The sequence below is a fragment of the Oncorhynchus tshawytscha genome, unplaced genomic scaffold, assembly GCF_018296145.1.
Source record: "Oncorhynchus tshawytscha isolate Ot180627B unplaced genomic scaffold, Otsh_v2.0 Un_scaffold_1_pilon_pilon, whole genome shotgun sequence".
NCBI lineage: Eukaryota > Metazoa > Chordata > Actinopteri > Salmoniformes > Salmonidae > Oncorhynchus > Oncorhynchus tshawytscha.
Window position 1 is genome coordinate 112,873 of NW_024609676.1, and position 25,231 is coordinate 138,103.

The 25,231-nt window shown below is 43.8% G+C and overlaps 2 protein-coding genes across 2 annotated transcripts in view; one reads left to right on the plus strand and one right to left on the minus strand.

Moving 5' to 3' along the window:
- The window catches only part of LOC112239123 (C-type lectin domain family 4 member M-like), a 192,036-nt gene that overhangs the window by 75,370 nt on the left and 91,435 nt on the right, over positions 1-25,231 (plus strand). The gene's annotated exons all lie outside the window — the stretch shown is intronic.
- Positions 10,389-25,231, minus strand: part of LOC112241487 (CD209 antigen-like protein C) — a 63,097-nt gene continuing 48,254 nt past the window's right edge. Inside the window, exons 2-6 of the mRNA XM_042316875.1 lie at positions 23,768-23,863; positions 21,068-21,232; positions 20,819-20,961; positions 20,569-20,672; positions 10,389-11,109 (exon numbers count right to left, since the gene is read on the minus strand). Coding sequence (XP_042172809.1) covers positions 10,950-11,109; positions 20,569-20,672; positions 20,819-20,961; positions 21,068-21,232; positions 23,768-23,863 — 668 coding nt within the window. The 3' untranslated portion in view covers positions 10,389-10,949. The remainder of the gene's footprint in view (positions 11,110-20,568; positions 20,673-20,818; positions 20,962-21,067; positions 21,233-23,767; positions 23,864-25,231) is intronic.

Sequence of the window (25,231 nt, forward strand, 5' to 3'; positions counted from 1 at the left end):
TGCGGATCTGCCTGTGTGCAGCGTGCGGATCTGCCTGTGTGCAGCGTGCGGATCTGCCTGTGTGCAGCGTGCGGATCTGCCTGTGTGCAGCGTGCGGATCTGCCTGTGTGTAGCGTGCGGATCTGCCTGTGTGCAGCGTGCGGATCTGCCTGTGCAGCGTTCTGTTCTGCCTGTGTGCAGCGTGCGGATCTGCCTGTGTGCAGCGTGCGGATCTGCCTGTGTGCAGCGTGCGGGTCTCTGCCTGTGTGTAGCGTGCGGATCTGCCTGTGTGCAGTGTGCGGATCTGCCTGTGCAGCGTTCTGTTCTGCCTGTGTGTAGCGTGCGGATCTGCCTGTGTGCAGTGTGCGGATCTGCCTGTGCAGCGTTCTGTTCTGCCTGTGTGTAGCGTGCGGGTCTCTGCCTGTGTGTAGCGTGCGGGTCTGCCTGTGTGCAGCGTGCGGATCTGCCTGTGTGCAGCGTGCGGATCTGCCTGTGTGCAGTGTGCGGATCTGCCTGTGTGTAGCGTTCTGTTCTGCCTGTGTGTAGCGTGCGGATCTGCCTGTGTGCAGCGTGCGGATCTGCCTGTGCAGCGTGCGGGTCTCTGCCTGTGTGTAGCGTGCGGATCTGCCTGTGTGCAGCGTGCGGGTCTCTGCCTGTGTGTAGCGTGCGGGTCTCTGCCTGTGTGTAGCGTGCGGGTCTCTGCCTGTGTGCAGCGTGCAGGTCTCTGCCTGTGTGTAGCGTGCGGGTCTCTGCCTGTGTGCAGCGTGCGGGTCTCTGCCTGTGTGCAGCGTGCGGGTCTCTGCCTGTGTGCAGCGTGCGGGTCTCTGCCTGTGTGTAGCGTGCGGATCTGCCTGTGCAGCGTGCGGGTCTCTGCCTGTGTGTAGCGTGCGGATCTGCCTGTGTGCAGCGTGCGGATCTGCCTGTGCAGCGTGCGGGTCTCTGCCTGTGTGTAGCGTGCGGATCTGCCTGTGTGCAGCGTGCGGATCTGCCTGTGCAGCGTGCGGGTCTCTGCCTGTGTGTAGCGTGCGGATCTGCCTGTGTGCAGCGTGCGGATCTGTCTGTGCAGCGTTCTGTTCTTCCCTCTGTCTTTGTCCAACTGCAGGTCACACTTTAAAGATCCAATCACATTTGATCAGGAATCTGGTAGACCATGTTAAAGGACAGTGTTCCTTTATTTATTAATCTGTGCTTTTGTTCAAATTCTCTCTCTGTCACCTGTTCCATATCACTGTTTATGATCACCAGGTCTGCTCCTCTCTCCAGACAGTCCTGTCTGCTCTCCTTCCAGGTTTCAGTCTCAGTAGACAGGAAGTACCAGCTGGATTCAAACTTCTGCCAGCCTTCAGGACAGGTTTGGTCTACAAGACAAAAACATTTAATTATTATGCACCTCTTATTATTAAACAAATCAAAATCTAATCAAATCAAATTTTATTTGTCACATACACATGGTTAGCAGATGTTAATGCGAGTGTAGCGAAATGCTTGTGCTTCTAGTTCCGACAATGCAGTAATAACGAACAAGTAATCTAACTAACAATTCCAAAAAACTACTGTCTTATACACAGTGTAAGGGGATAAAGAATATGTACATAAGGATATATGAATGAGTGATGGTACAGAGCAGCATAGGCAAGATACAGTAGATGATATCGAGTACAGTATATACATATAGATGAGTATGTAAACCAAGTGGCATAGTTAAAGTGGCTAGTGATACATGTATTACATAAGGATGCAGTCGATGATATAGAGTACAGTATCTACGTATGCATATGAGATGAATAATGTAGGGTAAGTAACATTATATAAGGTAGCATTGTTTAAAGTGGCTAGTGATATATTTACATAATTTCCCATCAATTCCCATTATTAAAGTGGCTGGAGTAGAGTCAGTGTCATTGACAGTGAGTTGGCAGTAGCCACTCAATGTTAGTGGTGGCTGTTTAACAGTCTGATGGCCTTGAGATAGAAGCTGTTTTTCAGTCTCTCGGTCCCAGCTTTGATGCACCTGTACTGATCTCGCCTTCTGGATGACAGCGGGGTGAACAGGCAGTGGCTCGGGTGGTTGATGTCCTTGATGATCTTTATGGCCTTCCTGTAGCATCGGGTGGTGTAGGTGTCCTGGAGGGCAGGTAGTTTGCCCCCGGTGATGCGTTGAGCAGACCTCACTACCCTCTGGAGAGCCTTACGGTTGAGGGCGGTGCAGTTGCCATACCAGGCGGTGATACAGCCCGCCAGGATGCTCTCGATTGTGCATCTGTAGAAGTTTGTGAGTGCTTTTGGTGACAAGCCGAATTTCTTCAGCCTCCTGAGGTTGAAGAGGCGCTGCTGCGCCTTCCTCACGATGCTGTCTGTGTGAGTGGACCAATTCAGTTTGTCTGTGATGTGTATGCCGAGGAACGTAAAACTTGCTACCCTCTCCACTACTGTTCCATCGATGTGGATGGGGGGTTGTTCCCTCTGCTGTTTCATGAAGTCCACAATCATCTCCCTAGTTTTGTTGACGTTGAGTGTGAGGTTATTTTCCTGACACCACACTCCGAGGGCCCTCACCTCCTCCCTGTAGGCCGTCTCGTCGTTGTTGGTAATCAAGCCTACCACTGTTGTGTCGTCCGCAAACTTGATGATTGAGTTGGAGGCGTGCGTGGCCACGCAGTCGTGGGTGAACAGGGAGTACAGGAGAGGGCTCAGAACGCACCCTTGTGGGGCCCCAGTGTTGAGGATCAGCGGGGAGGAGATGTTGTTGCCTACCCTCACCACCTGGGGGCGGCCCGTCAGGAAGTCCAGTACCCAGTTGCACAGGGCGGGGTCGAGACCCAGGGTCTCGAGCTTGATCGAGCTTGGAGGGTACTATGGTGTTGAATGCCGAGCTGTAGTCGATGAACAGCATTCTCACATAGGTATTCCTCTTGTCCAGATGGGTTAGGGCAGTGTGCAGTGTGGTTGAGATTGCATCGTCTGTGGACCTATTTGGGCGGTAAGCAAATTGGAGTGGGTCTAGGGTGTCAGGTAGGGTGGAGGTGATATGGTCCTTGACTAGTCTCTCAAAGCACTTCATGATGACGGATGTGAGTGCTACGGGGCGGTAGTCGTTTAGCTCAGTTACCTTAACTTTCTTGGGAACAGGAACAATGGTGGCCCTCTTGAAGCATGTGGGAACAGCAGACTGGTATAGGGATTGATTGAATATGTCCGTAAACACACCGGCCAGCTGGTCTGCGCATGCTCTGAGGGCGCGGCTGGGGATGCCGTCTGGGCCTGCAGCCTTGCAAGGGTTAACACGTTTAAATGTCTTACTCACTTCGGCTGCAGTGAAGGAGAGACCGCATGTTTTCGTTGCAGGCCGTGTCAGTGGCACTGTATTGTCCTCAAAGCGGGCAAAAAAGTTATTTAGTCTGCCTGGGAGCAAGACATCCTGGTCCGTGACTGGGCTGGGTTTCTTCCTGTAGTCCGTGATTGACAGTAGACCCTGCCACATGCCTCTTGTGTCTGAGCCGTTGAATTGAGATTCTACTTTGTCTCTGTACTGGCGCTTAGCTTGTTTGATAGCCTTGCGGAGGGAATAGCTGCACTGTTTGTATTCAGTCATGTTACCAGACACCTTGCCCTGATTAAAAGCAGTGGTTCGCGCCTTCAGTTTCACACGAATGCTGCCATCAATCCACGGTTTCTGGTTAGGGAATGTTTTAATCGTTGCTATGGGAACGACATCTTCAACGCACGTTCTAATGAACTCGCACACCGAATCAGCGTATTCGTCAATGTTGTTGTCTGACGCAATACGAAACATCTCCCAGTCCACGTGATGGAAGCAGTCTTGGAGTGTGGAGTCAGCTTGGTCAGACCAGCGTTGGACAGACCTCAGCGTGGGAGCTTCTTGTTTTAGTTTCTGTCTGTAGGCAGGGATCAACAAAATGGAGTCGTGGTCAGCTTTTCCGAAAGGGGGGCGGGGCAGGGCCTTATATGCGTCGCGGAAGTTAGAGTAACAATGATCCAGGGTCTTTCCACCCCTGGTTGCGCAATCGATATGCTGATAAAATTTAGGGAGTCTTGTTTTCAGATTAGCCTTGTTAAAATCCCCAGCTACAATGAATGCAGCATCCGGATAAATCGTTTCCAGTTTGCAGAGAGTTAAATAAAGTTCGTTCAGAGCCATCGATGTGTCTGCTTGGGGGGGGATATATACGGCTGTGATTATAATCGAAGAGAATTCTCTTGGTAGATAATTAGATTGTTTAGATTGTTTCTGTCGGCGCGATGCGTGGAGAAACCCGCTGGCTGCACCGCTTCGGATAGCGTCTCTCCAGTTAGCCATGTTTCCGTGAAGCAGAGAACGTTACAGTCTCTGATGTCCCTCTGGAATGCTACCCTTGCTCGGATTTCATCAACCTTGTTGTCAAGAGACTGGACATTGGCAAGAAGAATGCTAGGGAGTGGTGCACGGTGTGCCCGTCTCCGGAGTCTGACCAGAAGACCGCTTCGTTTCCCTCTTTTTCTGAGTCGTTTTTTTGGGTCGCTGCATGTAATCCACTCCGTTGCACTGGTTGTAAGGCAGAACACAGGATCCGCATCGCAAAAAACATATTCTTGGTCGTACTGATGGTGAGTTGACGCTGATCTTATTCAGTAGTTCTTCTCGGCTGTATGTAATGAAACCTAAGATGACCTGGGGTACTAGTGTAAGAAATAACACGTAAAAAAGAAGCGGGGGGGCTTGGGCAAATTGCTGCGGGGGGTGCAGAACTGTTGGCCGGGGTAAGAATAGCCAGGTGGAAAGCATGGCCAGCCGTAGACAAATGCTTATTGAAATTCTCGGTTATCGTAGATTTATCGGTGGTGACAGTGTTTCCTCGCCTCAGTGCAGTGGGCAGCTGGGAGGAGATGATCTTATTCTCCTTGTACTTTACAGTGTCCCAAAGCTTTTTGGAATTAGTGCTACAGGATGCAAATTTCTGTTTGAAAAAGCTAGCCTTTGCTTTCCTAACAGACTGTGTATATTGGTTCCTAACTTCCCTGGAAGGTTGCATATTGCGGGGGCTATTTGATGCTAATGCAGTACACCACAGGATGTTTTTGTGCTGGTCATGTGCAGTCAAGTCTGGAGTGAACCAAGGGCTATATCTGATCTTTGTTCAACATTTCTTGAAAGGGACATGCTTATTTATGTTGGTGAGGAAAGCACTTTTAAAGAATAACCAGGCATCCTCTACTGACGGGATGAGGTCAATATCCTTCCAGGATACCCGGGCCAGGTTGACTAGAAAGGCCTGCTCGCTGAAGTGTTTTAGGGAGCTTTTGACAGTGACGAGGGGTGGTCATTTGACCGCGGACCCATTACGGACGCAGGCAATGAGGCAGTGATTGCTGAGATCCTGGTTGAAGACAGCAGAGGTATATTTAGAGGGCAGGTTGGTCATGATGATGTCTATGAAGGTGCCCGTGTTTATGGATTTAGGTTTGTACCTGGTAGGTTCCTTGATAATTTGTGTTTGACATTGAGGGCATCTAGCTTAGATTGTAGGATGGCCGGGTGTTAAGAATGAGAAATGCCAGAATAATAGTAGGGAGAATGATTTATTTAATCTTTTATTTATTTCATCACATTCCCAGTGGGTCAGACGTTTACATACACTCAATTAGTATTTGGTAGCATTGCCTTTAAATTGTTCAACTTGGGTCAAACATTTCGGGTAGCCTTCCACAAGCTTCCCACAATAAGTTAGGTGAATTTTGGACTTTCCTCCTGACAGAGCTGGTGTAACTTAAAAAAGATGATCGAGGCCTGTCATTTTCATCATAGGTACACTTCAACTATGACAGACAAAATGAGAAAAAAAATACAGAAAATCACATTGTAGGATTTTTAATGAATTTATTTGCAAATTATGGTGGAAAATAAGTATTTGGTCACCGACAAACAAGCAAGATTTCTGGCTCTCACAGACCTGTAACTTCTTCTTTAAGAGGCTCCTCTGTCCTCCACTTGTTACCTGTATTAATGGCACCTGTTTGAACTCTTCTTTCAAGAGGACTCTATCCCTATCTCTCATTGTCTTCTCTCAGAGGACTCACGCCCCTTTTTGAGAAAAGACCTTTCAAGAGGACTCTACCCCTATCTCTCATTCACTGAGCTCGCTATTTTCTTAAAACTTAGTGCTCATTTTCTTTAAACTAAGCTTGTTAACCCATGATCAAAGAATCCAGGTCTTATCTAAATTTGTTTAGGATAGAGTAGACAGTCTCCCCTGCTCCAGTGATTTCAGGCGGGTTTCATCTGCTCCAACCTCTATGTGGAGTGAGAATTCCCTGGGTCACTGTTGACCGTCATGTACGGTTGACCTGTCTTCACTCTGGAATCAGTTGAAGACCGCCCATTATCCACCCCATCCTCGTCGCCAAGAATTGTAAAGGAAATTCTGCCCTATGTGCACACAAGTGACCACAGGAAACATCCTTGATCAGAGGTTAGTTTGTTTAATAAGGATTGCAAGCCAGATTGCAAGCCGGAGTATACACTTACAGTAATTTGCATGTAACACACTCATCACAAAATATGGTGTTTTCCCTTTTTATCCCCTACTGAGGATCACCGCACCCGGGGTGATGTCCCTTAACTTTAACACCATATAAGCTCATAATTAATAGTTGGTAATACAAAGATGTCTCTGCTAGGCAGAGTTCAGCTTATTGTGTTATTGGCAGTTAGTTCCCCAATCACTCTTCCCATTTTTGCTGTCATGTGCAAGCAGAAGTAAGACTGGAACATAGCAACAACAGGAACACTTGGTTCCCTTTATCTATCTGTTACCCAAAGTATAGTTTCAACACACAAACATATGACTTTGTACAGGTGACCTTTTCATGCACTTGCAAGGCCTATCACTGATTCTTAATCTCAAGCTCAAGCAAAACATTAATCATTGTACTTTTGCAGTCACCGGTAGAATTGTAATGTACAGATATTATAAAATTCCTTTCAGTCCTCCCACCAGCCTCCTCTGTTGTCATGGTGTTGTTAAACCACTTTCTCAAATCCAGTAATGATTGTCTGAACATGACAGGTCATTCCATGCGTTTCCAGGACGCCATGTTTCTGTGTTCAGCTCAACACAGTCCTCCATCCGATTTGCTGGGGTGTCACCATCATTCTCAAGCTGCAGTTTGTGCCAGTAACTACAGGGTAAACAAGACAGAGAAAATAATGAATAAACATTTTGATTTGTCACATGAGCGAAATAGAACAGGTGTAGACTTTACCATGACATGTTTAGTTATGGGTCCTTCCCCAACAATGCAGAGTTAAACAGTAAGAAATAAATTAGTAAAACATTTGCTAAATAAAAAAATAAAAATAGTAACACAAAAAAAAGTGACTAGGCAATTAGGACAGAAAATAAACAGTAGCACAGCGAGTGTGAAGAATGTGGAAGTGTGTGTGGATGTGTTAAATACTATTTCTAGGGGGGTTAGGGTTAAGGTTAGAATTAGTATAGTTTTAGGGTTAGGAGCTAGGGTTAGTTTTAGGGTTATGTGTACATGTATGTGTGTATTTTGAGTATCAGTGTAAGTACAGTGGGGCAAAAAAGTATTTAGTCAGCCACCAATTGTGCAAGTTCTCCCACTTAAAAAGATGAGAGAGGCCTGTAATTTTCATCATAGGTACACTTCAACTATGACAGACAAAATGAGAAAAAAAAATCAAGAAAATCTCATTGTAGGATTTTTATTGAATTTATTTGCAAATTATGGTGGGAAATATGTATTTGGTCACCTACAAACAAGCAAGATTTCTGGCTCTCACAGACCTGTACACAGGATCCGCATCGCAAAAAACATATTCTTGGTCGTACTGATGGTGAGTTGACGCTGATCTTATTCAGTAGTTCTTCTCGGCTGTATGTAATGAAACCTAAGATGACCTGGGGTACTAGTGTAAGAAATAACACGTAAAAAAACAAAAAACTGCATAGTTTCCTAGGAACGCGAAGCGAGGCGGCCATCTCTGTCGGCGCCGGAAGTAACAACGCAATGTGCAATTGATGTCATGATCATATATTAAGTAAACGATTAGAGAACCTTCTCATGAGATCATCTCTCTCCCTATGTAGCTGGTCTCTCTCTTTAGTAAGGTTTTTGTATCTGGTCTCTCTCTTTAGTCATTGTTGTAACTGGTCTGTAGCTGGTCTCGTTATTTAGTCAGGGTGTTGTAACTGGTCTGTAGCTGGACTCTCTCTTTAGTCAGGTTGTTGAATCTGGTCTGCATCTGGTCTCTCTCTTTAGTCAGGTTGTTGAAACTGGTCTCTAGCTGATATCTCTCCTCAGTCAGGTTGTGTTAAATAGGCTTTAAGTTTTCTATATCTTTAGTCAGGGTGTGGTAACTTGTCTGTAGCTGGTTGTTATAACTGGACTGTAACTGTTCTCTCTCTTTAGTCAGGTTGTTGTAGCTGATCTGTAGTTGGTCACTCTCTGAGGTTGAACAGGCTAGTAATAGGGTTTGCAACAACTGCGGCAGATCATTTTAGTACGAGAGGGTCCAGATTCTCTAGCCCAGCTGATTTGTAGGGGTCCAGATTTTGCAGCTCTTTCAGAACATCAGCTGTCTGGATTTGGGTGACGGAGAAGCGGGGGGGCTTGGGCAAATTGCTGCGGGGGGTGCAGAACTGTTGGCCGGGGTAAGAATAGCCAGGTGGAAAGCATGGCCAGCCGTAGACAAATGCTTATTGAAATTCTCGGTTATCGTAGATTTATCGGTGGTGACAGTGTTTCCTCGCCTCAGTGCAGTGGGCAGCTGGGAGGAGATGATCTTATTCTCCTTGTACTTTACAGTGTCCCAAAGCTTTTTGGAATTAGTGCTACAGGATGCAAATTTCTGTTTGAAAAAGCTAGCCTTTGCTTTCCTAACAGACTGTGTATATTGGTTCCTAACTTCCCTGGAAGGTTGCATATTGCGGGGGCTATTTGATGCTAATGCAGTACACCACAGGATGTTTTTGTGCTGGTCATGTGCAGTCAAGTCTGGAGTGAACCAAGGGCTATATCTGATCTTTGTTCAACATTTCTTGAAAGGGACATGCTTATTTATGTTGGTGAGGAAAGCACTTTTAAAGAATAACCAGGCATCCTCTACTGACGGGATGAGGTCAATATCCTTCCAGGATACCCGGGCCAGGTTGACTAGAAAGGCCTGCTCGCTGAAGTGTTTTAGGGAGCTTTTGACAGTGACGAGGGGTGGTCATTTGACCGCGGACCCATTACGGACGCAGGCAATGAGGCAGTGATTGCTGAGATCCTGGTTGAAGACAGCAGAGGTATATTTAGAGGGCAGGTTGGTCATGATGATGTCTATGAAGGTGCCCGTGTTTATGGATTTAGGTTTGTACCTGGTAGGTTCCTTGATAATTTGTGTTTGACATTGAGGGCATCTAGCTTAGATTGTAGGATGGCCGGGGTGTTAAGAATGAGAAATGCCAGAATAATAGTAGGGAGAATGATTTATTTAATCTTTTATTTATTTCATCACATTCCCAGTGGGTCAGACGTTTACATACACTCAATTAGTATTTGGTAGCATTGCCTTTAAATTGTTCAACTTGGGTCAAACATTTCGGGTAGCCTTCCACAAGCTTCCCACAATAAGTTAGGTGAATTTTGGACTTTCCTCCTGACAGAGCTGGTGTAACTTAAAAAGATGATCGAGGCCTGTCATTTTCATCATAGGTACACTTCAACTATGACAGACAAAATGAGAAAAAAAATACAGAAAATCACATTGTAGGATTTTTAATGAATTTATTTGCAAATTATGGTGGAAAATAAGTATTTGGTCACCGACAAACAAGCAAGATTTCTGGCTCTCACAGACCTGTAACTTCTTCTTTAAGAGGCTCCTCTGTCCTCCACTTGTTACCTGTATTAATGGCACCTGTTTGAACTCTTCTTTCAAGAGGACTCTATCCCTATCTCTCATTGTCTTCTCTCAGAGGACTCACGCCCCTTTTGAGAAAAGACCTTCTCAGAGGACTCACGCCCCTTTTGAGAAAAGACCTTTCAAGAGGACTCTACCCCTATCTCTCATTCACTGAGCTCGCTATTTTCTTAAAACTTAGTGCTCATTTTCTTTAAACTAAGCTTGTTAACCCATGATCAAAGAATCCAGGTCTTATCTAAATTTGTTTAGGATAGAGTAGACAGTCTCCCCTGCTCCAGTGATTTCAGGCGGGTTTCATCTGCTCCAACCTCTATGTGGAGTGAGAATTCCCTGGGTCACTGTTGACCGTCATGTACGGTTGACCTGTCTTCACTCTGGAATCAGTTGAAGACCGCCCATTATCCACCCCATCCTCGTCGCCAAGAATTGTAAAGGAAATTCTGCCCTATGTGCACACAAGTGACCACAGGAAACATCCTTGATCAGAGGTTAGTTTGTTTAATAAGGATTGCAAGCCAGATTGCAAGCCGGAGTATACACTTACAGTAATTTGCATGTAACACACTCATCACAAAATATGGTGTTTTCCCTTTTTATCCCCTACTGAGGATCACCGCACCCGGGGTGATGTCCCTTAACTTTAACACCATATAAGCTCATAATTAATAGTTGGTAATACAAAGATGTCTCTGCTAGGCAGAGTTCAGCTTATTGTGTTATTGGCAGTTAGTTCCCCAATCACTCTTCCCATTTTTGCTGTCATGTGCAAGCAGAAGTAAGACTGGAACATAGCAACAACAGGAACACTTGGTTCCCTTTATCTATCTGTTACCCAAAGTATAGTTTCAACACACAAACATATGACTTTGTACAGGTGACCTTTTCATGCACTTGCAAGGCCTATCACTGATTCTTAATCTCAAGCTCAAGCAAAACATTAATCATTGTACTTTTGCAGTCACCGGTAGAATTGTAATGTACAGATATTATAAAATTCCTTTCAGTCCTCCCACCAGCCTCCTCTGTTGTCATGGTGTTGTTAAACCACTTTCTCACAAATCCAGTAATGATTGTCTGAACATGACAGGTCATTCCATGCGTTTCCAGGACGCCATGTTTCTGTGTTCAGCTCAACACAGTCCTCCATCCGATTTGCTGGGGTGTCACCATCATTCTCAAGCTGCAGTTTGTGCCAGTAACTACAGGGTAAACAAGACAGAGAAAATAATGAATAAACATTTTGATTTGTCACATGAGCGAAATAGAACAGGTGTAGACTTTACCATGACATGTTTAGTTATGGGTCCTTCCCCAACAATGCAGAGTTAAACAGTAAGAAATAAATTAGTAAAACATTTGCTAAATAAAAAATAAAAATAGTAACACAAAAAAAAGTGACTAGGCAATTAGGACAGAAAATAAACAGTAGCACAGCGAGTGTGAAGAATGTGGAAGTGTGTGTGGATGTGTTAAATACTATTTCTAGGGGGGTTAGGGTTAAGGTTAGAATTAGTATAGTTTTAGGGTTAGGAGCTAGGGTTAGTTTTAGGGTTATGTGTACATGTATGTGTGTATTTTGAGTATCAGTGTAAGTACAGTGGGGCAAAAAAGTATTTAGTCAGCCACCAATTGTGCAAGTTCTCCCACTTAAAAAGATGAGAGAGGCCTGTAATTTTCATCATAGGTACACTTCAACTATGACAGACAAAATGAGAAAAAAAAATCAAGAAAATCTCATTGTAGGATTTTTATTGAATTTATTTGCAAATTATGGTGGGAAATATGTATTTGGTCACCTACAAACAAGCAAGATTTCTGGCTCTCACAGACCTGTAACTTCTTCTTTTTAAGAGGCTCCTCTGTCCTCCATTTGTCTCTATCACATCTGGATGGTAAAATCTCACCTTGTAGTCATAAGATTATGAACAACCCAGAGAATCCTTCCTACTCCTTACACTGAGGTGAGTGTTATTAAAGCAGTAGTCTCTTACCTTGGGCTGGTCAGTGTTAATAGAGCAGTAGTCCTCTTACCTTGGGGTGGTCAGTGTTATTACAGAGCAGTAGTCTCTTATTGTTAAGGGATTTTTTTTATCAATAATGACTAATTATGTATACATATCAATCAGGACTGACTAATCAGAATACTATTATGTTACTGTATAGATGTATGAATTTTCTTTTAATCCTAGTACTGAATATAATGTGTGTAAATAGAATCAAGAATTAGAACAATGACTGTCTGTTCCTTGGTAGAAATGAATGAACTTATCGTCAGACTGGCTAGAATGCTTATCTACACAGGAAGCCCTTGGCTCGTCATAAATTATATTAAATTGGTGTGGGACGATGTGGGAAGGCTTGAGATATTGCCTTTGTACCAGGGTAAAGAAGAGACGGGACAGTTCGAAAACTAATAACGTAATTTTCAGTTTATAACCTGTGGTAAACTGTATCATGTTCAGTACTCTCGAGAATAAACACTGCTGATTGATTTTGAGACTGGTCTCTGTCCATTTTATGCAAATAAGAGTCTTACAAATTCTTATACGTGGAGTGAGTGTTTAATTTAATTGGGTATTAAAACATGTAGGAATTTAATTCCAGTAACACTTATCTTGGTGTGGTCAGTGTTATTATAGAACAGTAGTCTCTCAATGATGACTAATTATGTATACATTTCAATCAGGACTGACTAATCCGAATACTATTATGTTACTGTACATACCTTAAGGGAACATTTTGACATTTGCTGTATGGTTAGTGAGAGAGTCCATATTGCAAATGTACAGTCCCTTACTAGATGTCCGAAAACGTTTCTAAAATTCGCGGACGGCGTCGGGCCGAGCGGCAGGGCTGGACCTACCGGGAAGTCATCAAATGAACTTTCTCGGACATTCGGTTTCCGTTTTATAAAATAATCAAATTTTGGTCATTTTTCCGCTGTCCCGGAAAATCCCACAAGAGGGCATAAACAATCATATTGCAATTGTACAAAACATCACGAATCACGACGTGGCCTTATCTCCAAAACGGAAAATATTTCGAAGCCGAAACTTGGTGAGCGTAGGTTTGACATAATGGGCAGTTGGCCCCGAACAAGATGGCGTCTAGGCCTCAACGGTTTTTGAGTTATGGCCATTTCTCTGGGATTAAAGGTCCAAAATGAAAATAGAGAAATAATTTCAAGGTCAAGTCAAGGAGCCTCCGGTGTCAATAAAAAAAGAACCAGCCATTTATCTATCGTCATTTAAGAGAAATCGTACAATGACAAATTGGTGATGTTCAAAGATAGGTTTTTTTTTTTAAATAGTTACAGATCCAGTTGCAGGGTGTTCATACGAATCTTTTTAAAGTGCGCTGCGGAGCTCTTCGAGATTTCTGTGATTTTCTATGATTTTCTGAAATAACACACACTCACTAAACCCTCTGTAAATAACTCAGTTCTTAACGTAAAGACTTAAAACTCAGGATACTGTAAAGGCATAACCCAATCAGGATATGAGTTTATTTATAGCTTCCTGTGTTAACCGGAAGTGCCTTAAATGGTGTCATAGTGGCTGTTTCCAAGGGTTAAAAAGGTCAGATCTTTTCAAAACTTCATATGTGTCATTAGGCAACCCCCATGAACTGTAAGTCAGTCATTTCTCCCAACAGATGCCAAAGAAAAGCTCTCACACACACACACAGCAAGGATGGAGTGACAAAGTGCGGTGCTTAAAGACACAGAGAGCAGGCAATGGCATTACCATAATTCCTAGGCCGTGCCGAGTTCAACGAGATATCCCGCTTGACCGTAGCTCGCTCGGTCTAAGCGCAGCGACCTTGAAAAAAAGAAGGCCCAAAATGAAGCCTGGCCCTAAATGTCATTTGCTTTTGGGTGACAGTGAGAGAACCGTTAGGGTGAGAAGCACAATTCGACCTCAGGTACGTTCCTGAGGTCCTTCCGATCCGTGCAAGCCTAACCTTTGCCATGTGTTATTAACCCTTAACAGTTAAAAGAAGGTGTTTACATCAAACAGTTTGCATTGACTTCTCTCCCTATAGGAATACATTGCCTGCACCTCTAAATTCAACCTGAAGCCTATGTGGGTTATGAATGCCTTATGAATCTGTCTTCTATGACAGTCCATCAGACCACTATGAGGTCTACCTGTGTCAATTATAAGCTTCCTGAGGCAACCGGAAGTGGTTAAAATCGCCCTAAAAGTGTATATCAATACCCTGCCTGCAATTTGATAGACAGTGCATTCAACCCTGTGTAAATCAGTCAGTTCTTAACGTAAAGACTTAAAACTCAGGATTCTGTAAAAGCATACCCGAATGAGGATGTGTGTTGACTTATAGCTTCCTGTGCCAACCGGAAGTGCCATAATTGATGTCTCAGGGGCTGTTTCGAAGGGTTAAAAAAGTCTGATCTTTCCAAAACTTCATATGTGTGATTAGGCAATACCCATGAACTGTAAATCAGTAATTTTTCCCATAAAATTTCAAAGGAAAACTAAATCACTCCAACGCTTCTGTCCGATAGCTCATTCAAGGACCCCGTAGCAAGTCATGGAAAAAAGTGGATTTTCAGCACCAATTAGGGTCTTGCTTGGACACCAAATGACATATCGAGCCGAAACTTGGGATTCGGGGTCGCCTCAGCTAGGCCTACACATAACATCAGAAGTGGACCTGCAGCTAGGTTTTTTTATGGTTTGAACTGAAGGCGTTGTGAATTTTGGGCCAGCTCTGAAGTATGTGATAGTTGGCTACTAAACGATTTGGAAAAAGTGGGTTTGGTGTCAGTTTGTATCAGTTTGGTGTCAGAATAATATCTAATTGACTGATGGGCGGTGACTTGCTGGTGACTCTTGTCCATTTGCAATATGTTTAAACAGTGAGGTACCATCACCAAAGTGACATTCTGAAATCAACCCTAACGAGCGATTGAGATGAACCAGAATCACTGCCCAGCCATCCCGAGTTCATCGGGCCAGTCAATTGCACATTCATGCAGGATTTTTATAGCATGACAAATTCGTGATGGTACATGCCCATTGAACCAAATTGCAAATGCACAGTGACTTTGTAAAAGTGAGAAAACATAAACAAATGGACATAATGAAATCAACACAACGAGCGATGGAGAAGACCCACTATCAATGCCCGGCCATCCTGTGTTCATCAGGTCAGTCAATTTTGCAATTCTGCATGATTTTTGAGCATGACAAATTCGTGATGGTACATGCCCATTGAAACATATTGCAAATGCACGTGCATTTGCAATATGATTCAATAGTGAAAAAAACATCACCAAATGGACATGATGAAATCAACACAACGAGTGATGGAAAGGAACAACTATCACTGCCCGGCCATCCTGTGTTCATCAGGCCAGTCAATTTTGCATTTCTAAAGGATTTTTGAGCATGTCAAATTTCTTATAACATTTGGCCCCAAAACGAGTGACTTTTGACTTTGACTTTTGACTTCCTATGAAATCATATTGCAAATGGACAAATCTTATTCCTTACTCACAAGTAAAAAAAAAAATTATGATAATAAAATTTTACAAAAGTATATTCATACAGTTCTTACACATGATTAATTGACATAAAATCGAAACAATTTTGAAAAACGGTCCAGAAAGCACTTTTTTACGAGGGTGATACGTTTTTTTTTAAAGTTCACATTTTCGACTTTTGACTTCCTATGAAATCATATTGCAAATGGACAAAACATATTCCTTATGCGCAAGTAAAAAAAAATGTTTTTAAATTATGATAATAAAATATGACTAAAGTATGTTGATACAGTTCTTATACATGTGTAATTGACACAAAAGCGAAAGAATTTCGAAAAACGGTCCAGAAAGCACTTTAAGGGTGTGTGAAGTTTTTTATAAAATTTTGCTATTTTTGACTTTTGACTTTTGACTTCCTATGAAATCATATTGCAAATGGACAAAACATATTCCTTATGCGCAAGTAAAATAAAATAAAAAATGATGATAATAAAATTGGACAAAAGTATATTCATACAGTTCTTACACATGTGTAATTGACAAAAAAAATCGAAAGAATTTCCAAAAATGGTCCAGAAAGCACTTTTTTGGGGGGTGATAAGTTTTTGAAAAAAAATTCACTTTTTCAAAATGTTGCTTTTGGATGTTGACTTGTGTTGCATTTCCAATATGAAAAACCAAGGTGGAGCGCACTCGCCACCTGTTGGATATTTGAAGTGTTACAACTGGCATTTGCCATATGGCATTTGCAATCAACTTTACACGAATCAACGCCACATTGGGTGGTATTGGACACCGTCTATATGGTTTGTCCAATGCCAATGACTTTCCATTCATTTTTGTCCATTTCAGGGGGGTATTCCCTTACATGTACTAATCAGAATACTAAATGTTACTGATTCCAAGAACACAGGATGAGATGTTACTATCCTTTGTGCAAGCACTTCCAAGAGTTAATGAACAGTGAGCGTGGTTGGGGAGCGCATCGTCAGTAGTGTACCTTTGGTTCCTAGGGTGTTTCGGCCTTTCACACTATACACCCTCCCCAAAGGCGGCCAGCGACAGGGTGATCAATCCTAGGGTGGTGTTTGCAATCTCCGGAAAAAACACAAGTTGCCGGCCAATGTCAGCTAGCATTTTCCAGTCGCGGGCCAAGCGCAGCTGGTCTCGCTCTAATGGTGTAGAGCCGCTCTTCGGTGGTTTAGCCCCTTCGCGGACAAAGTTTGTCCGTAAGGAGTGTGATGCTGCTGTGGGTGGTAGGGAGTTGGTGGTAGCTCGCTTGTCCTCCAGGGCGGACGCAAGGTTTTTAAGGACTTGGTTGTGACGCCAAGTGTAGCGTCCTTGGGTGAGGCTTGTTTTACACCCTGTGAGAATGTGCCTGAGGTTGGCTGGCATGGAACAGAGGGCACAGTGCGGATCTTCACCATACCCTTGGTGAAGATTAACTGGTGTTGGAAGGACGTCATATGTTGCTCTGATGGAAAAGCTCAACCGCCTCGCTTCCATGGCCCACAGATCCTTCCAGCTGCTCTTCCTCTTCTCCACACTGTCCCATCGAGTCCACTGTCCCTGTTTGGCAAGAGAGACTGCCTTGGCCCACCTTGCAGCCTCCTCCTGATGGCGTACTTCCTGCACTACCATCTTCCGCCGCTCTGGTGCAGTGGCCTTACTCCAAGCAGCACGGCTAGTTAGCCCAAGGCCTCCTCTCCCTTGCTGAACATGACCCACAATGTCAGCATGTCTGAGGGCTGCTGTTGCCTCCTGGACTGCTTTTCCTGGCCTCCATTTGCGCCCAGTTGCCAAGGTCGGCGCGTTGTTGCTCACCACTGGGTCTCGAGATTCATTCAGTGTCATCTGGAGCCTGGTTTTTGCACACTTGAATTCCTCTGTTAGACTGGTGAGGGGCAGCTTGAGGACACCATCTCCATAGAGGCCTATGGTGGTAAGGCATCGTGGAACTCCGAGACACTTCTTTAAGTAGCCTGTGACTCCTCTTTCCATCTTCTCCACTGTTGAGATTGGAACCTCATACAGTGCTAAGGGCCACAACACCCGGGGTAGGAGACCAAACTGCAGACACCAGGCCTTTAACTTTCCAGGTAGCTGGGTGTTGTCGATGGACTGTAGGCTACTACTGATGTCTTTGCGCAGCGGTTGCACCTGGTCTTTGTCCTTCAGGCTTGCATCATACCACCTTCCAAGGCTTTTTACCGGCTGCTCAGACACTGTTGGGATTTGGTCATCTCCGATGAAGAATTTCAGGTCAGAGAGTACTCCCTTCACAATCGAGATGCTGCGTGACTTGGATGGTTTAATCTTCATATGGGCCCAGCTGATGTTCTCCTCGAGTTTTCTGAGCAGTCTCCTGGTGCATGGGACAGTGGTGGTCAATGTTGTAATGTCGTCCATGTAGGCTCTGAGTGGAGGGAGGCGGAAACCAGAATCGACTCGCTGTCCACCAGCAACCCATTTTGAGGATCTGATGATAACCTCCATTGCCATTGTGAATGCCAACGGAGAAATGGTACATCCCGCCATTATACCTACATTCAGGCACTGCCATGAGGTGGTGAACTCTGAGGTGGTGAAGCAGAACTGCAGATCCTGGAAGTATGACTTCACCAGGTTTGTGATGGTGTCCGGTATGTGGAAAAATCTGAAGGCAGACCACAGGAGTTCATGGGGCACAGAGCCAAATGCATTGGCGAGGTCGAGGAAGACTATATGGAGGTCCCTTTTCTCCACCTTGGCCATTTGGATCTGGTGCCAGATCATGCTGGAATGTTCCAAGCAGCCAGAGAACCCTGATATTCCTGCCTTCTGTACAGATGTATCGACGTACGCATTCCTTTGCAGGTACTCGGCCATCCTCTGGGCAATGACCCTAAAGAAGATTTTACCCTCGACATTCAGTAAAGAGATTGGGTGGAATTGGCTGATGTTCACTGCATCCTTCTCCTTAGGGAACAGGACCCCACCTGCCCTACGCCACATTTTGGGTATTATCTTCTTCTACCAAGCTGTTCTCATAAGCCTCCAGAGGAACCTCAGGACGTCTGATGCGTTCTTATACACTTTGTACGGGACTCCATTTGGCCCCGGGGCTGATGCTGATTTTGCCCGTCGAACTGTGTTTTCCAACACTTTCCATGTCGGAGGGCTGGTCTCAATATGATGTTCAATGGGTGGGATATCTGATGGGATGGCCAGATGTTCATGTCGCTTTGAGTCAAAGTTTGTTGTTCTCAGGTGCTCCTCTAGGTCTTTCTTTGTTGTTTTTAGAGCTCCACTTTTTTCCTTTGTGAAGAGACTTTTAAGGAACTTGAAGGGATCTTTATAGAATCGAGTTCTAGTTTGTTCTTTCTTCCTTCTGCGTTTCCGTAGGTTCTCTGCTCTACGGAGGGATGCCAACCGGGTTTTGATGTCAGCCTGAAGTGCCTCTATGCCCTCCTTTTCCACTTCCGAGGCCTTCTTCCACTGTTTCTTAAGCTGCCGCCTTTCTTGAACGAGGCTCTTGATTTCTTGTTGCCTCCTGGAAACTGGTGGGGTTGGAACCTTTCTCCCGCCTTTTGCCTCTTCCACTCCAAATCTTTCTGTCCCATACTCATAGATGATGTCCCCCATCCTCTCCAACTTCTTCTCCACTGTGCCTCGAAGTTTCTCGAGGGTCAAGGTAAGGTCAGTATTCACTGTTTCCCACAACTTCTTGTCACTGGCGCCAGGCCACTTCACATACGGTCTGTGCCCTGGTAGTCTCCTCTCAACTGCAGGTCTGGGAGGCTGGGTGAGTTCCACTCCTGTTGTTGGTTCCACCTCAGTTGCTACTTCGGTGCTTGAGTTTACGTCCTCCATGACAGTGGTACTGATGCACTGCAAACTATGGTTTGCGTCCAGTTGCTGTGCTTCATTCGACTGATTTGATCGCTTTCGCAGAAAGTAATCAATGCGAGTTCTCTGTCTCTCTTTACCCAAACACCCCTTCTTCCCCTGGTGGATCCTCAACCCATGGTGTGATGTAACTTTCCTCCAACCACAGACACATACCTGCATCTGTTTGTGGCCCACTGTTGCAGCAGAACTTGTGACAGTTGCTGTGGTGTTCTCTTGTGCTGTGCTCTCATTACTCATAGTCGTTTTCCAGTCCATTCGTTACCATGTTGTCAGCCGATGAGTCATCTTCCGCCCCCGCTCTCGCAGACTCTAGGGGTATTCTCGTATGTTGACTTTCTGTAGCTAAAGCGGGTGTTTCCAACATACTGCGAAGCATGGGAAACTACAGAAATGGGAAGCTACCCCATGACTGTCCCAGTGGGGTCTATTCCCTCCGGTCAGCCGTCTCTCCGTGCCGCCACAAGGACTTTCCCCTGTTGTCAGCTGATCTTTCTCAGCAGTCACTGGACAAGTCCAGATATTCAGATTCCAAGAACACAGGATGAGATGTTACTATCCTTTGTGCAAGCACTTCCAAGAGTATATGTATAAGTATATGTATAAGTTTCCTTTCTTGATCCCTGTACTGGAAAATAATGTGTGTGAACGTGGGCAAAAGTTTAGAACAATGACGGTCTGTTCCTTGGTACAAATGAATGAACTGTCTAGAATGCTTCTCTACACTGACTGACCTTGTCTCTAGGCGAGGAGGGAAGGCTTGAGAGCTATAGGGCCGTTCTACCAGTGTCAAGAAGAGACAGAACATTTAGAAAACCCTGACGTCATTTTCAGTTTATAACCTGTGGTAAAATGTGTATGAACTCAGTCTCTCTTGAAATAAAGCTGCTACTTGACTTTAAGACCGGGACTCTGTCCATTCCTATAAAATAAGGGTCTTACAAATCCTTATGAATTGACAGAGTGTTTAATTTTAATTGGGAATTGAAACAGAGGAATGAAATTCCTTTAACACTTACCTTGGGGTGGTCAGTGTTATTTTAGAGCAGTAGTCTCTTACCTTGGGGTGGTCAGTGTTATTAGGACATGAGTCTCTTACCTTGGGGTGGTCAGTGTTATTATAGAGCAGTAGTCTCTCACCTTGGGGTGGTCAGTGTTATTTTAGAGCAGTAGTCTCTTACCTTGGGGTGGTCAGTGTTATTAGGACATGAGTCTCTTACCTTGGGGTGGTCAGTGTTATTATAGAGCAGTATTCTCTTACCTTGGGGTGGTCAGTGGGGTGCCGTCCACCCATTTCCAGGTCCCCTCAGTAACAGAGTCAGTCAGACCAATCCAGGCTCTCTTAGAAAGGCCACAGAGAAACTCCTGTTGGTGAGAAAGATACTGATATTGTCAACTACTATATATAGACTACATGTGTTAAATACTGTAAGATGCATTACTGACCAAGATATGCTTGATCTTAACCCCCCTGCCATCTCACTCTCTCTCTCTCTCTCTCTCTCTCTCACCTGTTCCATATCACTGTTTACGATCACCAGATCTGCTCCTCTCTCCAGACAGTCCTGTCTACTCTCCCTCCAGGGTTTTTTCACTGTAGACAGGAAGTACCAACTGGATTCAAACTTCTGCCAGCCTTCAGGACATTTTTGTTCTACAAGACAAAAACATGAAGTTCCATTTTATTATTCTGAATACAAACACAAGTTTACTGCATATTAGATATGTGTTGTTATGATCATTTAACCAGGTTAACGCACTCAGATTAGAGAACTTTGATATGAGATCATCTCTATCCTTCTGTAGCTGGTCTCTCTCTTTAGTCATAGTGTTGTAACTGGTCTGTAGCTGGTCTCTCTCTTTAGTCAGGGTGTTGTAACTGGTCTGTAGCAGGTCTTTCTCTGTAGTCTCATTGCCTCTGTTGTCTGGAAAGCATTGATACATATAGCTCCTGGTTAATTCACTCAGAAAACAGTAATTCAAGAAATCTAAATGCATATTCCCATGATATATTGGCATGCAGTGTGGACATTTCACCAGTAAATGAATTACCATTCAAGATTGACATTGATGTCAGTTAAGGACAAATTCTTATTTTCAATGACGGCCTAGGAACAGTCGGTTAGAACGACAGATTTGTACCTTGTCAGCTCGGGGGTTTGAACTTGCAACTTGCAACGTACCGGTTACTAGTCCAACGCTCTAACCACTAGGCTACCCTGCCGCCCCTATAAAGATATTCAAAAGGGGCCATCTGTCGGTACACACTTTGATTGAGACATGATGATGTCATAAACAAATATCACTCCACCACTGGTTACCAAAGACATGATTGACATCAAGAAAAGAGGACAGACTATCAGCTGATCATTGATGTTGATGATTGATTGTAAATCTGCTAGTTAGCTAGATCAATCATTCTTTCACTGATCGGGATTTAATCTTCAATGCTCTCAAATAATAACTTCAGAATACACAGTATACCTCCATGGTCCTGCTTTAAATTACATTCAGTTTATAAAGGCTTTTATACAGCCTTCCTCATGCTTTCATAAGCACTTCATAAATGTGTTATTTAGCATCTGTAAGTATATGTCATGCTTTATAAAGGGTTCATAAATGTGGCATAACTGTGTGACAATATCACCCATGTCAAGTGTGACATAACCCACTATGTTGAATAAGATATAAACATATAAAGGGGGACAAGCTGTGCTGAAGTATGAAACACGCTCTAAAGTTAAGTTTAGACAACACCTAATCTTGTTCCCAGACACTTCCGCCCAAATGGTCAGAAGGTTTGGTGGACCAACGCATCAAACTTGGCCTTTATTAGTTAGGGTTTGGTTTAAAAGTACATTTTAAGAAGAGAAATTAGGGCTTAGCCATGATTACGACTTTGTGGCTGTGTTAACTAGTGACGACCAGGGACCAGCTTGGCACACCTGTATTTGGCGAGTTTCTCCCATTATTCTCTGTAGATCCTCTCAACCTCTGTTAGGTTGGATGGGGAGCATCGCTGCACAGATATTAAGTCTCCAGAGGTGTTTGATTGGGTTCAAGTCCGGGCTCTGGCTTGGCCACTGAAGGACATTCAGAGACGTGTCCCGAAGCCAGTCCTGCGTTGTCTGTCATGTGCCTTTTAGTGAGGAGTGGCTTCCGTCTGGCCACTCCACCATAAAGGCCTGATAGGTGGAGTGCTGCATAGATGGTTGTCCTTCTGGAAGGTTCTCCCATCTCCACAGAGGAACCCTGGAGCTCTGTCAGAGTGACCGTCAGGTTCTTGGTCACCTCTCTGACCAAGGCCCTTCTCCCCTGAATCCTCAGTTTGGCCGGGCGTCCAGCTCTAGGAAGAGTCTTGGTGTTTCCAAACTCCTTCCATTTAGGAATGATGGAGGCCACAGTGTTCTTGGGGACCTTCAATGCTGCAGAAATATCTTGGTACCCTTCCCCAGATCTGTGCCTCGACACAATCCTGTCTCAGAGCTCTATGGACAATTCCTTTGACCTCATGGCTTGTTTTTTTGCTCTGACATGCACTGTCAACTGTGGGACCTTACATAGACAGGTGTGTGCCTTTACAAATCATGTCCAATCAATTGAATTTACCACAGGTGGACTACAATCAAGTTGTAGAACAATCTCAAGGATGATCAATGGAAAAATGATGCACCTGAGCTCAATTTCGAGTCTCACAGCAAAGGGTCTGAATACTTATGTAAATAATGTATTTGGTTTTTTTCATACATTTGGAAAAAAATTATATTAACCTGTTTTCACATTGTCATTATGTGTAGATTGATTCAATATTTTTTTCCACTCATCAATTTTATAATAAGGCTGTAACGTAACAAAATGTGGAAAAAGTGAAGACGTCTGATTAGTTTCCAAATACACTGTAGACATGGTTTGTGTAATCAAGTGTACTCAATGATCGGCTATGAAAAGCCAACTGACATTTACTCCTGAGGTGCTGACCTGTTGCACCCTAGACAACTACTGTGATTATAATTTTTTGACCATACTGGTCATTTATGAACATATGAACATCTTGGCAATGTTCTGTTATAATCTACACCAGGCACAGCCAGAAGAGGACTGACCACCCCTCATAGCCTGGTTCCTCTCTTCCTAGGTTTTGGCCTTTCTAGGGAGTTTTTCCTAGCCACCGTGCTTCTACACCTGCATTGCTTGCTGTTTGGGGTTTTAGGCTGGGTTTCTGTACAACACTTTGAGATATCAGCTGATGTAAGAAGGGCTATATAAATACATTTCATTTCATTTGATTTGATTTGAAGTAGAGCTGATGCAGTTTTTTTGTTTTTGTTGTCACATTATTGGCAGTGCTTGACTTTGACTGAAATAGGTTTCAGTACGCAGTCCCAAATGGTACCATATTCCCTACATAGTGCACTGTCATAAGTAATGTGCTAATAGGGTGTCATTTGGGCCTCACTCACAGAAAGCCAGCCGCAGGGAGATATTGAGAGTGACTTGTAGAAGACACAGCACTCCTAAACACCCAGCAGCCAGCCTGTAGAGTCTTAGTCTTCCATCTGCAGAGAAACACACACACACACACACACACCATCCTACATTATGATAACAGAACAAACATCATCCTACATCACTACTGACTATGACTTGAATTCTGAGAACTTAACCCCCCCCACTCAATTTAGGCTTGGTAGCGACCGTTTGCTCAAGAGTGCTGTGCTAATTCTGATATACAGGAAGATACTTACCAAAATTACACAATATAGCTAAAGCATGACTTATAGAGGCTATCTGCGATTGCTGCTTACATTGTTGGGACTTTGAAATGTATAATATTTACCTATTCATTCTTCATGAATGTAACTTCTACTGTAAATGCCTCATGAGCTTAGTTTTACTTTCTGAACCCCTCAGGACCCACAATATAAGCTTGTTCTACCACAGAAATGTTAACAAACACTGTGTAACCTCAGATGGGTAAAATTATAATTTTGATCTCATGGATGGACAGTCCTTGAGTACATACTATAGCTATGAATTATATACAGTACCAGTCATACATACTGTAGCTCTGTCTATGAATTACATACAGTACCAGTCATACATACTGTAGCTATGAATTACATACAGTACCAGTCATACATACTGTAGCTCTGTCTATGAATTACATACAGTACCAGTCATACATACTGTAGCTATGAATTACATACAGTACCAGTCATACATACTGTAGCTCTGTCTATGAATTACATACTGTACCAGTCGTACATACTGTAGCTCTGTCTATGAATTACATACAGTACCAGTCATACATACTGTAGCTCTGTCTATGAATTACATACCGTACCAGTCGTACATACTGTAGCTCTGTCTATGAATTACATAAAGTACCAGTCATACATACTGTAGCTCTGTCTATGAATTACATACAGTACCAGTCATACATACTGTCATGAAGTTGGCATGGGGGTTGGTTTATGACAGTCATAAATACCTCTTCCCCCCTTTTTCCTCTCTCTAACCTAGTGAGGTTACATTTAAAAACCCTTGGTTAACATAGAGATTCTGGGAACATCAGAATGTGGGGGGAAATTAACTATATTCTGGTAATCCGAACAATTGAACATATGCGGTGGTACTTAATGAATATGATGTCAGTTCGGTTGTCATCTGAGACATTCTCATCAATGATGAAATTACATAAACTCTACAGTGGAAAGTCTACACATCAGAGTTATGGGATTCATATGGAATTGTTGTTCAATTTAAATGTTTGAATATTCAATTATTTGTGATGGGATGAAATGTGATTTTAGCTTCTAAAATGTGAGATGTGGGTTTTCATAAGATATTGCTGCTCACTCAGTGGCCCTCCCACGTGAAGAGACAGAGGTTGTAAACTATGACACACACCCATTTTCTCCCTT